The sequence below is a fragment of the Hippoglossus hippoglossus genome, chromosome 4, assembly GCF_009819705.1.
Source record: "Hippoglossus hippoglossus isolate fHipHip1 chromosome 4, fHipHip1.pri, whole genome shotgun sequence".
Taxonomy (NCBI): Eukaryota; Metazoa; Chordata; class Actinopteri; order Pleuronectiformes; family Pleuronectidae; genus Hippoglossus; species Hippoglossus hippoglossus.
The window spans coordinates 20,849,984-20,866,126 of NC_047154.1; the positions used below are offsets into that span (position 1 = coordinate 20,849,984).

Genomic DNA, 16,143 nt, shown 5'->3' on the forward strand with positions numbered 1-16,143 from the left:
GCATTTCAGTACATTTGGGAGCGATGAGACAGAAAGACAAAAAATAAAATGGTTCTAATCCATGACTGTTACATAAAAAAACAGCAGCACATTTACCATCAATTTAAAACTTTATTTAAATAGTACCTTCAAACAAAGTAATTGCAGTTTACCTGCTGGATGCCATGATGAACATGTCGTTGTGTGTCCAGAGCAGACGGGGCGGTGGGTAACCGCTGGCCAAGCACCTGATCCTCACTTCTTGTCCTGTCGTGAAGGTTTGATTCCGAGGCTCGACTGAAACCCTGGGCACCTCTGGAGGAAAAAACAAAACACAACACGAATCTGCTGATTATTCACCGAATCGTCCAGTTCAGCCATCAAACTCAGTCACACAGCTTTGGAGCGTGTGGAGCCGACCCTGGTCTCCTCATCTGTTTCTCAGCATATCTTTCACCCTAATTTCATCAGATATTGATTCCAGACCCTGGGAAGCTCTGGAATCCTGGGAGATATTTCCGATTGATTCGTGATTTTCAACTCATCCTTTTAAAGGCTTTGTTTTCTCTCTCATATTCCCACAGCTAGAATCATCTCCAGAGTCTGTGACCTTTCCAGATCGGCAGCCACAGCTTCAAACAGTTGAATAGACACAGACACACACACACACACACACACACACACACACACACACGAGTACAGCAAGTGTGAAGGAATGTATAGGTTTGAGCCGATGTTTCCACTTCAATCATCAGCGATGCTGCGTTTTCAAAAGAAATACAGCGCAATTTTCCAGATGCCGGCAGTAAAAAAATGTGACCTTTGATATATTACAAGCTTGAGAACAAATTGAAATACATCAACTTGTCACTTCATTGGATCTTAATCTTAGCGGTGCCCGAGGCTGTACAGTGTTGATCATTTAGCAGACAAAAGGTCAAAAGGAAGGGCGTCGGAAAGCGGGGCAGGGTCCCTGTCGTTTTCTTTTACAGCTAAAGCCAAACTCTTCTCTTGCCGCTATGTCTCGCAAGGTCACAGAGCCCTGAGGGAGAAAATGACACATCGGAGTTCAGAAAGAAAAGGAGGATCTTGAGAGGGAAGACACATTCTTTAACCTTGACTCAGCAGCACTGAGGAGGAGGAGGAGGAGGCCTATCTTTAGCTCTCACCTGCTCCATCTTTTCCTTTTTCCAAAAAAACAAAAAAACCTGCAATCTCTGACTATATCCACGTGAAGCTGAATCATTTCAAAGTGCTGCTTACGTGTGACAACAATGTGCATCCACGACAGCGTTTCCAGGTTTTACTGCTACATTTTCTTGTTTGCCACTGTTTTCATATTTACTGTCGTGATTTCATATTTATTGTTGTGTTTTCGTATTTGCTGCCACGTTTTCGTACTTGCTGTCGTGTTTTCGTACTTGCTGTCGTGTTTTCGTACTTGCTGTCGCATTTTCGTATTTGCCGTCGTGTTTTCGTACTTGCTGTCGTGTTTTCGTACTTGCTGTCGTGTTTTCGTACTTGCTGTCGTGTTTTCGTATTTGCCGACGTGTTTTCGTACTTGCTGTCGTGTTTTCATATTTGCTGTCGTGTTTTCGTACTTGCTGTCGTGTTTTTGTACTTGCTGACATGTTTTCGTACTTGCTGTCGTGTTTTCGTACTTGCTGACGTGTTTTCGTACTTGCCGACGTGTTTTCGTACTTGCCGACGTGTTTTCGTACTTGCTGTCGTGTGTTATAAAAATCACACACTCCTGTACAGCTGTGGTCAGACAGATTTAAGATCTATTATATATTTTATGACTGGTAAGTTGTCAGCTCCATGACAACACCTGTAGTGTTGCAGTATACATATAAAAAGAATCGTGTGGCCTGAAGGTCAAAATGAAAAGACAGTTTTTTTTTTACATTTTGTTGGTGTAGTGTGGACATGCGCTCAGTTCCACAGTTTTCTGGCCAAGTGTTGTAAGATGTCAGCAGACTTGACTCACTTCAAAGTGAAACTAATGACTATGATGGGGCTGACCAGGGGGAAAACCCCGGGGGCTTGCTAACAGCTGTTACCGAAAAGAGATTGACATAAATGAATCGAAAAAGCAGAGAGAAAATGGTTTGAAAAAGAATAAAAAAGACAGCTGTGACGGGCTGATGTGAAAAGAAGGCAAGTGAGGAGATTTTAAAAGAGAGAAAATGATCCAGTTAAACCAGGGAAAATGTTTTAGGGTCAACTGTGCTACTTATCACTCAGCGAGACGAGCTAAATAACAGAGTTCTCCTCCAAACCTGCCGGCAACTCTGGTATTAAACCCGCAACTCCTCCGTCTGTGTCACTGAGGTTTGACTTTGACACAGTTCACTCAAATTAAAATCACACAGGTTAAGGTAAAGTGGAGCAATTTGTTTTTTTTTGTCTTAGAGTAAAGATAATGTTTTTTGCTTTACACATTAAGAGCCGGCAACACACACACACACAGGGAGGATTTGAGGCTACACTAAGCAGCATATGGACTCTGAATTATCTTCTTCTGGGGCCGATGGTTGTATAACAGAGTAAATACAGGGTTGGATATTGGATTATGCAAGACACCGCTTTCTTCCTCTTTGTTGCTGCCGCGAACCTCTAAACCTCGGTAGGTTCTGGCTGAGGTCGTCGGCTAATGGCAGATTTTAGCGGCTGTAATGCATCCACTCTGTGCCGCTTGCCAGATAGTCAGCGATACGCTCTTCCATCTGCAAGTGTTCCCGATTCGGTGTCAGGGAAGTGTTAGGAACAAGATTATAGGAGCTGTCAGGAGATGGAAAACTCTACTTTAGCGCTGCCTGAGAGTGAGGCATTAATAATTTTCACGCCTCCCAGAAAGCATTAGGGTGAATTATAGGGAGCAGGGGAGGGAAGAAGGGTGGCGGCACCTGGGAGATGATTTTGTATTTGGGAAGGAGATTGTGTTTGCCAAGAGTGCTGCTCCCCAAGGTTTAAATCACACAGAAAAAAGAGACACACATGCCAAAGGCAAAGTCTCACACATATATGCATTTTCAAAGTTAAACACTCACATTCTAATCATTCGATCAACTGAATGATTAGTTTCACACCAAAGAGAAAGACACAAACACGCACTCCTCACCTTGCACGCTCAGGTAGATTCGCTCTACGGTCGCCCCTCCTTCGTTGATGGCGATGCACTCGTACCAGCCTGAGTTATCCGGAGTCACGGTGGACACCTGCAGCGAGAGGTTGCCCAGGACTCGCACCCGCGGGCCCAGACGGGCATCGTGACCCCCTCTCAGCCAGGTGAGGTTGAAGTTGACGGTGCTAGCGACGTGGCAGGTGAGGACCGCGCGGGAGCCTGGGCTGGCGGTGACGTTACTCTCAACAGTGATGGCCGGAGGCGGCTCTGCAGAGTGAGGACATGATGTTGTTGGTAGCTGCCAGAAACTTGACATCATAAACAAAGCTAAGCAGGAATTCAGAGCGAGCAGTTGTTTTTCTTCTTGCGAATATTTTTGTATGCAGAGACAGTATTTTCTACTCATGAGGCACAATCTTGCAGACGCTACTAACTTTCTGAGTGAAGTCTATTATTAAATCTTGGGGAATTTTGTCTTTATTGAAAGTGTGAAATAAGAGAGAATGGGAGAAGACACGCGGCGAAGATCTTGGTCGGATCAGAACACGCGGCCGTGACCTCCATCTTAATTTTTCAACTAAATTTGTTTGTCTTCAACCCCAAAAAACACCCATAGAGTTTTTACTTGCATACATTTGCTTAAGAGCCTTTTATTTTCAAATTTCACCTCCATCAAGGAGACTTTGTTGCTATTGTGTTTGTTTCTCTGAATGTCTGCAGGATTACTCAAAGACTACTGAATTTCCAAGGAATTTTGTGGAAGGGTGTGACAAGACCCAAGAAAGAACCCGTGAAAATTTGGAACAGATTTGGATAAACTGGTGGATCCAGGAATCATATTTTTTCCAATTTCTTTAACGTGTCATGATAGGGCGTTAGCCTTGGCGGAGGAATGTGTTTTCTGAGCACCCTTCTAGTTGTGGATAGTTTGATCTCTTCATGCCTCTGACAACTACTCAAATTTGATAAAATGGGGAATATCACATTTTCTGTGTTTGCTGCTCTAACATCTCAAAGACAGAAGAAAGTAGTGAAACTGGGTTGCAGGTGGAGTATTGGCTTTAGGTTCTGGGAGTCACTGATTTAGACCATTTAGCTACTCAGGCACAAAACACAATCACATTATCAATTCTAGCTAAAAGTTTAAATTTTAAATAAAGTGTTTTTTTACAAATTCCTCTGCATAACACATATCTTTGTGCTATAGTCAGATAGGACCCTCCAGCAACAGCATCACCCTTGTATAATGCACTGCTGTCCTCCACAATGTTTGCATGTAAGTATGTACATCTTAGCTTTGTATAAAGGTATTTCATGTACTTAGCTTTGTGCAAAAAAAACAGTAACACGCCTTATTAAGGGTTTTTTCCTCTTTCTCTGTGTTTTCTCTCGTTAAACTAAACCCTTGAGCCTCATTGTGTCGTCAATCATGTCTTTCAGTGGTGAGCCAGAGCTAAGCAGGGAAAAGAGGGAAAAGGGGGAAGGAAAGTGAAGACGAGGGAGAGGTAGCAGAGGCTCTGGTAGGGGGAGGATGCTGGAGATCTCGGCACAGCTCTGTGGGATTAGGAAGACATACATTTGGCAGATGAATGGTATAACGTGTGTGTTTCTCTGTGTGTACATGTGTACAATGTGAGGCCCTGTCACTCTGTTCAGAATATAACTGGCCCACTAACAAAGGTCGGATTGTGGCTGAGGAGGACTAATTTCACCTCATTTCCGAGACATTATAAGTGGGAACAGTTGGACAAACGTAGTCGCCTCTGCATCGTTGGACCGTGAGTTACAGTCGTGAGGTTGCGCTCATAAATTACACAGATCCATGCCTGACTCCTCTCTTTCCTTCTTCTCTTTCACAAAGTGTCTTTCAACTAACTCTCTTCTTCTCCACTCTCCGACGTCTTCCCCTCCACCGTTTTTTAGGAACGTTTGGACAAGGAGACGTTTACTGACTGAGTTTGGACTCATGTGGTGTCAGTTCAGGTATCGCATCCTGGAAAAATTGTTCTGTTCGAAAAATGAAAGCACTACAGAGGATTTGGGGAAAAGAAAAATTACATTTTTGTTTCAGCCAGTGGTGAAACTGAAAATTATAAATCATTATATATTCCTTTTTGTCTGTGCTCCAAGCTTTGACAAGATCACAAGCGCATCCTCCAAGTAATTTATGACCTGGGTTATGAATTTCTGAGATCATAAATCATCATGCATTTATTACTGTGGTGACGAGTGGTCTCTGCTCTGCTGTTCACATTGAGTCCTAAACCCATTTTCTTTCTTGCACAGCCTGGAACTTATTTACAGTTTTAAAACTTTTCTCATCTTACACCACATCCACAGTCCATTGCTTAACAAGTCAGGCACACAAACCATACCAGAAACCCCATGACACGATCACTGGCAGGCATGGATTACATCTTGTTGTAGAGCTGGTTTCAAACTTTCCATAACGTTATATTAATTCTGCCATCATGCAGGTTCTCTATATGGGAGCCACAGCGAGAGTCTAAATAAAACCCACAGTGACTGGCACTTGTATTCATAACCCTGGGTTCATAAGTAAAGTGTGTGTGTGTGTGTGTAAAGCTCTAGAGCATTACATAAAATCCGTCTTGCAGCACCATTTAACTCCAGATATTTTATTTACTAAACATGATACAGGACATTAAAGCCAATGAGACTTTAAATTACTCAATGTCCAGAGTAGATCCATCACACACTGATTATACGTTGAGTGTAATAACAGTCCTGGCTCATTAGCTGCAGTGATGGATGGTAGATTAGATTTTAAGTTTTAAATTAATATAAACTACAGCAACGACATTCTGAATCAATCTTATGTCTTGTATTCTGCATATCAATTTTACTTTAGCTCATTGCTGAATGTCTTCACAAGCACTGTTGTGAGCAATGTTGCATTTTTTGTCTCTGTACCTTTGATTTTAATAGAATAGTTGTAGTATAAATAATCAAATTAAACCTTAAATATACTGGTAGAGTTACAGGTTATCATACTGTGACAGTTGTGGAATGTTAACATACCTGAAACATCCAGGAAGGTGCGAGCTCTTCCCGTCCCTGCACTGCTGACAGCAATACACTCGTAGTCGCCCTCGTCCTTCAGAGTAACCTGGGCTATTTCCCACGATGCACTTCCAGACTCACTGGGATCAAAAGAGAGACAGAAGAAATGGAGAGAAAAGCGTGTTCAATAACTTTGTCTTGTTATGCTATGCTATGCTATGCTATGCTACAGATTTTGCAAAAGGGGAAACAAACATCATCAAACTGAATGTCCAATATGTCTCCTGGCATAAAGAGGAGGGAGCCAACCCACCATCGTCATCCCAGTACAACAACATCTGTGGAGCTCATTTCGAGTTTGAACATGACCGTGTGTCGAAACCTGGTACAGTAGAAGAGCAGCCCAGAAAACGAGCTTTGACTGGTCATGTGTTGCTAATATATTGTAATGCTTAAAACACGGCTGTATGGAAATGGCATATAGGCACTTTACAACTTGTTTTTTTTAGCCAGAGTATTACCAGGGTTAGGTTGTTCCTTCCTTTTCCTTGTGTTCTCCCTCTGTGGGCTGTCTGTCCCTCGTTTGTCTTTGTGTGTGTGTGTGTGTGGTTGCCTCGTTCATCCACTGCCAGCTCATCTGCACAGCTGAAGCTCATCATCTCCTCAACTCCACCAGCCAACTGCCTCGTTTTACTCTCGTTCCCTGTGGTTTCTCCTGCTCCATGCTTACGCTCTTTCTTTCTCAACTCTTACCAACCCAGCCCAGATCTGCCAGTCATCCTGATTCACCTGCACCGCTCCATCAAACTCATCACTCGGTCCGTAGCTCAGATCCCACATTCCAGCCTCTGCCCCCTCATTTGAACCCATTTCCATATCTGAAGTAAATTACCCTTTAAACTTTCCCCTGCCTGATATAGAACTGATTATAACAGATATGTGACGTTTGGGACTTTTCGGACTCATTTTCTTTACAACCGTGCTCACCTGAGAAGTTGGTCCACCCCAAGTCGTCTTCCATCCCGACTAAAGCGCAGGGTGAAGGGGATCAGGCTCTCTACCTGGCAGTTAACAGCCCCTCTCTGGAGGTAGTAGCCATGAGTTGTGGCTGGCATCAGCACCTTAGGGGCACCTAAAAGAGAGATAATCGCTGAGGCAGTTAATAAAAGTAAGCAATTCCTTACATCTTCATTTTAGTGGGGTAAATACGGATCACCATCACTGACCAGGTATGATACTGGAGTAAGAAACGCTGGAGACCCTTTGGAACAGGTAACCATCCCGGTCGTATCCAGTCACCCGCAGGAAGAAGGCCGCGTTGGGCGGAACGAACTCTGTGATGTTCCACAGGCCTTGCGGCTGGCGTTCAGGGTAGTAGCGGATTGGCAATGTTTTAATGACTTCACCCGTGATTGACAGGAGCTCCAGCCTGTCAGCTCGAGCAGGAGGGGACAGTCCAGTGATGTTCAGCAGGATGTGGGTGGGAATACCTGGAAAATCCACATGAAACATACTGTATTCTTTACCGCTCCAACGCTACAAGACATGAGTGAAGACAACAGGTGAAGGAGAAAACATACAACAGCTGTGGTGTCCTTCTCTGTTTTTACTATTTGGAAAGAGTGACCTCACTGACCTTGAACTGGCCGACTAGAGGTCTTTTTGAAGTCCAGGGTGGGATTTTTGGAAAACCCGGCTCTGAAGTCAATAGTGCTGAGACCTGAGATACGGACAGAGTGTCTTCCTTCGCTGGAGACCTGTATCACAAAAAGGGGAGATTTACATTAATACTTTTTCAAAACTTATATTGTGTGTCTGTTGTATTGTATAACTACTTCTTATTATAGTACAGGGGTTTAAACTAAATCGGTCATCATACCCAGGTACAATGAAAGTGTAAATCATCAGTTTTGTTATAAGATAAAAGTAAAGAGAAGCTTTATTGATCCCATGCCAGAAAAAAATTCACTTGTACAGCAGCAAAAATCATTTTTTAATGACAGAGAATATGTAAAATACACCTTTGACTGCAGACATATTATCAAAAAAGTACTTGAGTAAAGTACAGTGGCACATGATGTTGGCATAAGGAAGTACACTGCATTTTAAAGGATAGTATGCTATGCTAAGCTAAGCTAAGTATATAAACAGGTAAAATTCCCAATAACTAGCATACATATGGAACAATATGATTGTCATATGTTTTACAAATACAAATACAAGTAATTTGCAAATGGACACCACAAAAATAGTGCAAATAATGGTGACTCATAATATGGTGTGGGAAATGCATTAACTTCCTGAACAAAATATTTCATTATTTCAATATTTGATTACTGTTAGTTCATATTGATTTTGCCCCAAACCTTGGCCTGTTGTACGTTTCATGGTCCTCAAACAAAAGAACGAAGAGTTGTAGCATCTACGCTCTGAGAGCTTTAAACAGACACACACTGAGGCTGTTTGTGTAACAGCCTTTGTGTGCATCCTCCAACCAGCCACACATGTACAGACAGGCCAACTGACTGACAAGTATCTTACACCCGAGCTTATAAAACATCCACGATTCAGAGATGACCCACTCAGTCTGACATTCATACTTTAATTAAACAAACACGACCACTATAATCAGAGATTGGCTAATGGCTTGTGCACTCTTCGCCATGCAGTGCTCTTTTGAAGCTTTTCACAAATGGAGACAGAGTAATTACAGTGGTGGAAACTCCTCACCTTAGGTTGCACGTCTTGGAGGTGCGACAGACACTGACTCACAACACACATCGAGGCATGCAAACCTAAACTGTCATTTGCAATTGCGTGAAATGAAAGAAAATGTGCAGATTTATTGTGTTTCAAGACGATGACTATGTTTTACCCAACATTAACTTTAATTCCCTGAAGAGATAAACAAAACAACCAGGACAGTGACGTGCATTCAGGCAGACAGATAACAATAGTTAAGCTTGATGTGAAATTGAGTTAACACCAGAACAAAGGGGATCTCGCACAACCTTAGATGCTAATGCCTGCCGTCACGAAACACAATACATGCTGTGGCCATCAAACCTGCCCTAATGGCTGCTATAGGATTATCCCGGGTCTTTAGTTAGTTGTAAATGAGGCCATAATTAGGGGAGAGGTCCTTTAAAGGTCATGCTTTTACCAAAAAAAGAACAGTCCCTGTCATTAAGGCACTCATTTCCCTGTTTCACACCCACCCAGACAAAGTGAACTGCCCAGGTCTTGCCAACACCCTAAACTCAACTGGTCAGACCTTGGACATTTTCCAGAAATTTTCCAGAGGGGCTGTATGTCAAAACGCAAATGTCTGAGTCGGTTGCTCCAGACATGTTTTCCTGCCAGCCCCCTTGTAAAATGCCCGGAAAATGACCCCTCGTCTGACATTTCTGGACATTTTCCTGTTTTTGTGAACGTGTCTGACCCGGGACAATCGCCTGCTACGATCTTCATATGTGTAAGACAATGACCGGACACAATTTTCCGGTCGTGTCTGAAAAGTGGTTTCACTCATACTCAGAGACACGCTGATTCACCCTGAGTGTCTGAAGGAGACGTATCACAGGTTGTTCCTCCCTACTGCTGACAGACTGTACAGCCGATACTGCTTTTATGACTTTTATGAAGTGTATGCATCCTTGTGTGTTTCTGTCAGAGAGAGAGCAGGAACAGGTCACCTGCGCTTGGCTTCCTTTGAGCTGTTTGCATGCTTTTAAAATTACAACGTTCCCAAACTGTTTTAATGGGCTATAAAATTCAGTATGAAGCTTAAATATACTTGTCAATGCTGAAGTCGCTGCAGCAAAAACACACTTCATCTGGATTACTCTCTGGAAGACTGTGAATGTCCTGTAAAGACTCTTTCACACCAAATTTAGCAGTTGTTTTAAAACGCAAGTAAACCCGCTCAAAACGACGATTGACTGATTTCCCTCTTCTAGTAGAGAGTTTGTCTTTCTGTTTTTTTCCCCCTGGTGCATCATGTTCGTCATCAAAACTTTGCACATTAACCCCGGTGCCAATCGGGGCCGATTAAAACCTGTGTCTACTGCAGTCATTTGACCCCGGGAGTGAATGCTGATGACTCTATTCCCATTGAAGCCAGATGTGAGCGGGTGTTGATGGTTTTTTGACCAGTGGAAACTCTGAATATAGCATCTAACAATGCCTGGATGCAAAATAGGACCATTGATATAGCATGAAATTAGCACAGAGGGAGGGTGACGCTGCAAGAACTCACACGGCAAAACTGAAGAAGGTGATAGTGCGTTGAACCCATGTTCTACATCACCACAATATCCAATTAAAGGCAGATTAAAAAGGATTAAATTCCTTTTCACACACAATCTGCCGCCTGGGTTTTACACAAGGCTGTCACGGGCCATTAGTGTTACTGAAACCCAGCATGGCAGAACAAGCAAACTCCCACTGAAAGTATTTATCCACATTTCTTTGGACGTCCTGGGGAACACAGCTACACTATTTTTAGTTGGACAGCCAGTGTTGTGTACTGTGGGGGGGGGGGGGGGCGAAGATGGAAAAGGCAGAGTCTGAGAGGAGAGATGGAAAAAACACGATGTTGTGAGAGAGAGAGAGAACAGCAAATCCCAGAGTGCTTCTCTGTGGGAGAGAATGTGAGGAGTAAACGTGTTGAGAGGAAGATGTACGAGGGAAGAAGATACTGTTAGTGACAGAGAGAGATTAAAGAAGACAGAGAGAGTGAGAGAGGGAGAGAGAGAGAGAGAGAGAGAGAGGCAGACACAGGACAGAAATAAGACCCCAGGATGCAATATCTGTTTTTATGTCTGTTTCATATTCTTTTCCATGAGAAAAAGTCCCCACACGGGATGAAGTCAGAAAGCACAGATGTCAGTCAGAGTTTGCTGATGTGGTCTTTAAGCAAATGTTAAACAGAAACCTCAGTGACGCAGGAGCATCTTTTACTCCAAGTAGAAAACAAAACAATCCAATTAATGTGATCAATTCATTGGAGCCCGACAGATTCATTAGTTGGCCGATAAAGATTGGTCAATATGAGCCTTCCACAGAAATATTATGGCTGAACATAACATCAGACCATAAACACAGATGTATTACTTTGAGTGCATTTTCACACCCATGTAACAAGAAACCAAAACCTCATGTGGACTTTAGTGGAAAACTGTATCTACATGTAAATGCATGCGTGCACCGCAGCCAATGTTACAGTATGTTCTCACTTAACAGCCCATAATGTCATTAGTGCTTTGTGAAAAGGGGCTGGAAAGGCATGAAAAGGCGAGTTAAGAAACAGCCACTAATATGCTGTGTGCTGGGAACTTGCAAGTGATTAAAACCAAATGTTATGTGTAAAAGAGCATCCAAAGTAAAGACGTTCCACAGCAAATAATGGGAATACCTAACAACAGTATTGCAAATCTCTCAGCGTACATGCATCCTCTCCGATGACACAGTTTTTCATCCAATCGGCGGCCCCGTAAATCAAATGAGCGCTAACACAAAACACAGCTATGCGGAGATGAGGGAAAGAGTCCCAGCAGGGGTCTGCAGAGAATACAGGGGTCAGTGAGGCCCCCACGACAAATCACTCAGGTAAAAATGCTTGTCATTTCCCAACATCTGGAATTGACAGTGTTGGCAGTCAAATGTGTGACCTTTTATACATTACGTCGGCAGCAGGGTGCCGACAGTTTCAAATCCCCAACAGGAGCACAACGACGAGGGTGCTCAAACAGAAACGAAGGGGGCTGTGTTGGTTGGATTTTCTCCAACCAACCAGGACAAAAGAAAAGAAAATCATCTCAGGCTCAAATGTGTCTTTGTGATCCTGTTTTTTTGTTTGCTGGGAGATGCTTTCCCCACACAACATGCGTGTTAAATTGTTTCTGTATCACTGTATTTGAACAGGCTGATATATTACTGCAGTAATTCAACTAAAGAGCCTTCCTATAGGAACACAGCTTCCTCCTGGGGTGTGAGTTGTGACCTCATTTCATGGTTATAGGCTACTACTGAACTACTTGCAGTAAATCTTTTTTAAAAGACTAGCTTCAGTTCTGGGAATTGTTAGCGGAAGCCTGCCACTTTACACACATTTCCAGGTAAAGGATGAATTGTTTACCTTGATAGACCACATTCCCGGCTGCGGGTCCTTGATGCTGACCACTCTGGCAGAGTTGGGAATGTGCAGGAGCTCTGTCAGGCCGTCACTCTTCCCCACAACATTCCCTGGAGGCCAAACATGAACATCGATACAATTATTCCCCTTTAACACATGCAATCAAATTCTTATGGCTCTATGGCTACAGGTTGCATACTCAATGTTGCTGTAAATTGTCCAAATATTAAGATGCAGGGTATGGTTTTAGCATTAGCCAGCATACTGTAAGTGAAGGAGCATGTGCTGAACATGTGGACCCCAGATGATGCTGGAATAAATCCAGTCCCATGAAAAAAAAAACGGTTTGGTTTTTGTTTCACCCACTTTACCTCTACCTGCTCTGTGTCCATTAACTGCGGCTTCTACAGTTAGCTTTGTTTCCTGAGAACTATCTCAAAAACAGTTGTCTCCTCTTTTCCATATATTTCAATAAGATCTTCCCACATGACATCTCAAATCCAAACCAGTCTCTAAAAGGTTTTCTGACTCTAAGTTCAATGCTCTGGAGAAAAAACAACACTGCAGCTGCACTGGACTTAAAGGCTTAAAGTCAGAATATTATGACTGTTTTTCATCAAATTACGACTTTATTCTCATAATATTGACTTTTTATTATTTTTTCCTTAAAAATAGCCCTAATACTCGAAGGATGTTGCATTGTTATTATTGTTCTATTATCTCTACAAACAACAAAACATACTGTAATGATGACTCAGTAATTTTCTATGTGAAAAAAAAAATAAAGAAGATTAAAATAATTTTCATACTCATCAAACTAATCAGTTCCCCCTGGTGCCCTCTGTTTTTGTCATGTTTATTCAGGTTTTTCATTTTCCCTTTGACACTCATCTTTGCAAATATGCTAATAAATGTCTGATCAATCTTTAGATTCCAAACTCTGTCGATATGTACACATAACACTTATCTTACCCTCTGGGTTTTTTATTTCGATGTCAGGTGCGGGGCCACTGAGGGCCACTGTGATTTGCTTGAGGCTGGGGTCAAAGGGCATCTGCCACGTGTTGCTGACCCCACTGAAGTGATCAGTGGACAACAGGTGGACTTTAGACGACTGCACGGCCTCCTCCACCCATTTAAGGATCTACAGCGATGGATCAAAAATGTCAAGAATGCAGGAAATACGCATCATTTATAATGTGCACACACACACACACACACACACACAAACACACACACACACACACACACTGCAAACAAGGTTGTCCCTCTCAGCATGTGCAAAGCTTTCATCAGAAAATGTCTGACATTCCAGCGCAGTCTTGCCCCTTTATTTCCTCCTTGTCCCTATGGAGAATCCCACCGCTACTGTGTTAGACTCAGAACCAGATGCTGCTCTACCCGGGACATGTGAAGGAGCATTCAGCTGTGATGTGATGGTAATATGATACAGTGCATTCATCTCAAACCATCTCAGTGTAGGAATGGGTGCAGGAAAAAAAATATTGACATTGATCAGAATTTCTCTGGATATATAAAGAATTTTCATCTTTTCATCCTTCAAGCCAAGAGCATTTTTCATATGTCATTGTCGTGGTGAGAAACAATGTCTTGTTTCTCAAAAGTATTTACGATACTACATTTCTTATTTAACTCTTTGCATCCTTTGAAATCTCTCCTTGGCAGCCGAGTCCAAGGAAGGTGCATGCATCAATCAACTGAATGTTTCTTGCACATTTGATCTGGAGTCTGGTCTTGAACACGGGCGCAGCAAAGGAGATGAGAATGGCTGCAAAACCAGACAGCTTTTCCTCTGAATCTAAAATGAGAACTCTTACCTCATTGACTTGTTTCTTGTCTAGATGGAAGACCTGCCCGGAGCTGGTGGAAGCGATCTCTTCGTAAGCCTTGTAGCCGATGTGACTCCTATCATCACAGTCCCCCGTCAGCACAAACACCACCTACACACATTCATGCACACATATCAAAATGTGATCTCTGTACCTTTAAACCTTACCTACACAAACCATGATAATGTATTTGAAAAAAATCGTCAAACCTGCGACTGTTTCTGCTGAATGAGCTGCAGGACTTCATGGGTCAGTTTGTAATCTTTAGAACGGGCATCGGTGAAGACGTAAATGTAGGACCCCGGCAAGGAGATCTCCAAAGCGATCTTGATGGCACCGATACTCATCTCCGGGCAGTCCCCGCCTCCCTGAGAAAGAGAAGGGTGTCGTCAGCATATGTGCTAATATACGCATATTGCAGCATCTGTAACAGTAACAGTCCTTTTAAGTTTTACTCTTTCAATAAAATGAAATCATATGTTAATAAAATGCAACCAGGTTAGTAACAGATCAGACCGAGAGGTTCTTGATTCTGTGCTTTCCTGTTCGCACACATGACCACTGAGCTATTATACTGCAGAGAAGACAAAAGCTGTAAGGCAGCTGACTGTTGACATCAAATGAACTTAAAAATAAAAACATATCTTGTTTCTAACCATTCTGACAAGAATAACTAGAGCAGGACTTATAAACTCTCTGTCTGACTAATTGGGTCTAAAGGAAATGTTTTCTATGGCATTCCAATAGGCATGTCTCTGTCTGTCTGAGGGGTCCAGCAGCCATCTTTGATGCATCATCTCCAAAGAGTAACATCTGGAATTGGGTGACCCATTATTTTAGGCCAAGGGGGGGTGAAGAGGGTGAATAGACAGAGTTCCTCTATTTCCTCTGAAACCCAACATCTCCCGTCTGGCCAGAAAATCAACTCCTCCATTCAACCTCTGCCCCCAGCAATAAACCTGATAACCCCCGCTGTGTACTTCTGCTTTTGTGGTTTAAAAATAACACGTCCTTCCTTAAAGGTTGTATACATATGACATTCCATCACGAGATGTTGCACTATAGCGTCCTGGACCAAAACAAATACTTCATCTGTCGCACCTTCAGCCACACCTCCCTTTGTGTTCTCAGCTAGATATTGTCTGTACCCTCCATGGGTGTTGGGGAACCTAGTGAAACGCTTCAGTTGGTAAATGTGTGTTTTTGAAACCGCACTCACTCTGAAATCCCTGAGCACAGCACACTCTCAGTGGGCCTGCATGGTGACAATCAGCCAGTTGGAATGGGTAGTACTGCTGCTGTGTGTAGACCACTGATTCAGAGTGTTTTGCAGGTGACAGGTGTGGTTACGGTGTTAATCTGCACTTACAGCAAAGAAGAAACAGGATGGAAATTGTCGTGATCACCCGGGTGTCATGTTTACATGGCTGCCGGAGCAGGAGCCATCTTGCTTTCTTTGGGAGGTTCAGTGGTTTCACAGAGAGGGGCTAACATGTATTAGAAAAATACGGAGACCAGTAAAGCTCAGACACACAGAGGGATTGAGGCTTCATGTTCTGCTCAGGATGACAATATATTTGCCATAGCCCAAAATAGTTGTTGGTCGCTGTAATATTGAAAGGAGACATGTGTGTTTTCAGATTCTCCCTTTGCTCTTGTGTGTCATATATTTTTTTGTGAATGTGAAAGTCTACAAAGTTAAGAAGCAATGGACATAATGTGTTTTTTAAACATTAGAGCATGTAATGAATATGAGCACAATATGTCGCATTTAAAATCTCATTTATAACCTTTAAAAACTTTTCATGAAAGAAGAAGAAAAATGTCAATTCCAAAGAGGATTTTTCCGTGCACTTCGGCCAAAGCCTCTTCAGGGGATGTGCAGGTGAGGAGGTGAAGAAAAGCAGACTCATGAATGAAGCAGCGAGTGAGAGGAAGCTGGATCTCGTCCATGCTGCACACAAGACACATTCACGCACCAGATAGAGAGGAGCACATGCCAAGGATGCACAGACACTCGCCAATGT

General features: G+C 42.8%; 1 protein-coding gene across 3 annotated transcripts in view; it reads right to left on the reverse strand.

Annotated features, from left to right (window-relative positions):
- Window positions 1-16,143, reverse strand: part of hmcn1 (hemicentin 1) — a 75,612-nt gene that overhangs the window by 43,288 nt on the left and 16,181 nt on the right. For all 3 annotated transcript variants that reach the window (XM_034582744.1, XM_034582742.1, XM_034582743.1), the window contains exons 3-12: window positions 14,326-14,484; window positions 14,105-14,227; window positions 13,239-13,410; window positions 12,270-12,376; window positions 7,767-7,887; window positions 7,357-7,620; window positions 7,118-7,262; window positions 6,149-6,270; window positions 3,104-3,373; window positions 153-294 (exon numbers count right to left, since the gene is read on the reverse strand). In XM_034582744.1, the coding sequence (XP_034438635.1) occupies window positions 153-294; window positions 3,104-3,373; window positions 6,149-6,270; window positions 7,118-7,262; window positions 7,357-7,620; window positions 7,767-7,887; window positions 12,270-12,376; window positions 13,239-13,410; window positions 14,105-14,227; window positions 14,326-14,484 (1,625 nt within the window). The remainder of the gene's footprint in view (window positions 1-152; window positions 295-3,103; window positions 3,374-6,148; window positions 6,271-7,117; window positions 7,263-7,356; window positions 7,621-7,766; window positions 7,888-12,269; window positions 12,377-13,238; window positions 13,411-14,104; window positions 14,228-14,325; window positions 14,485-16,143) is intronic.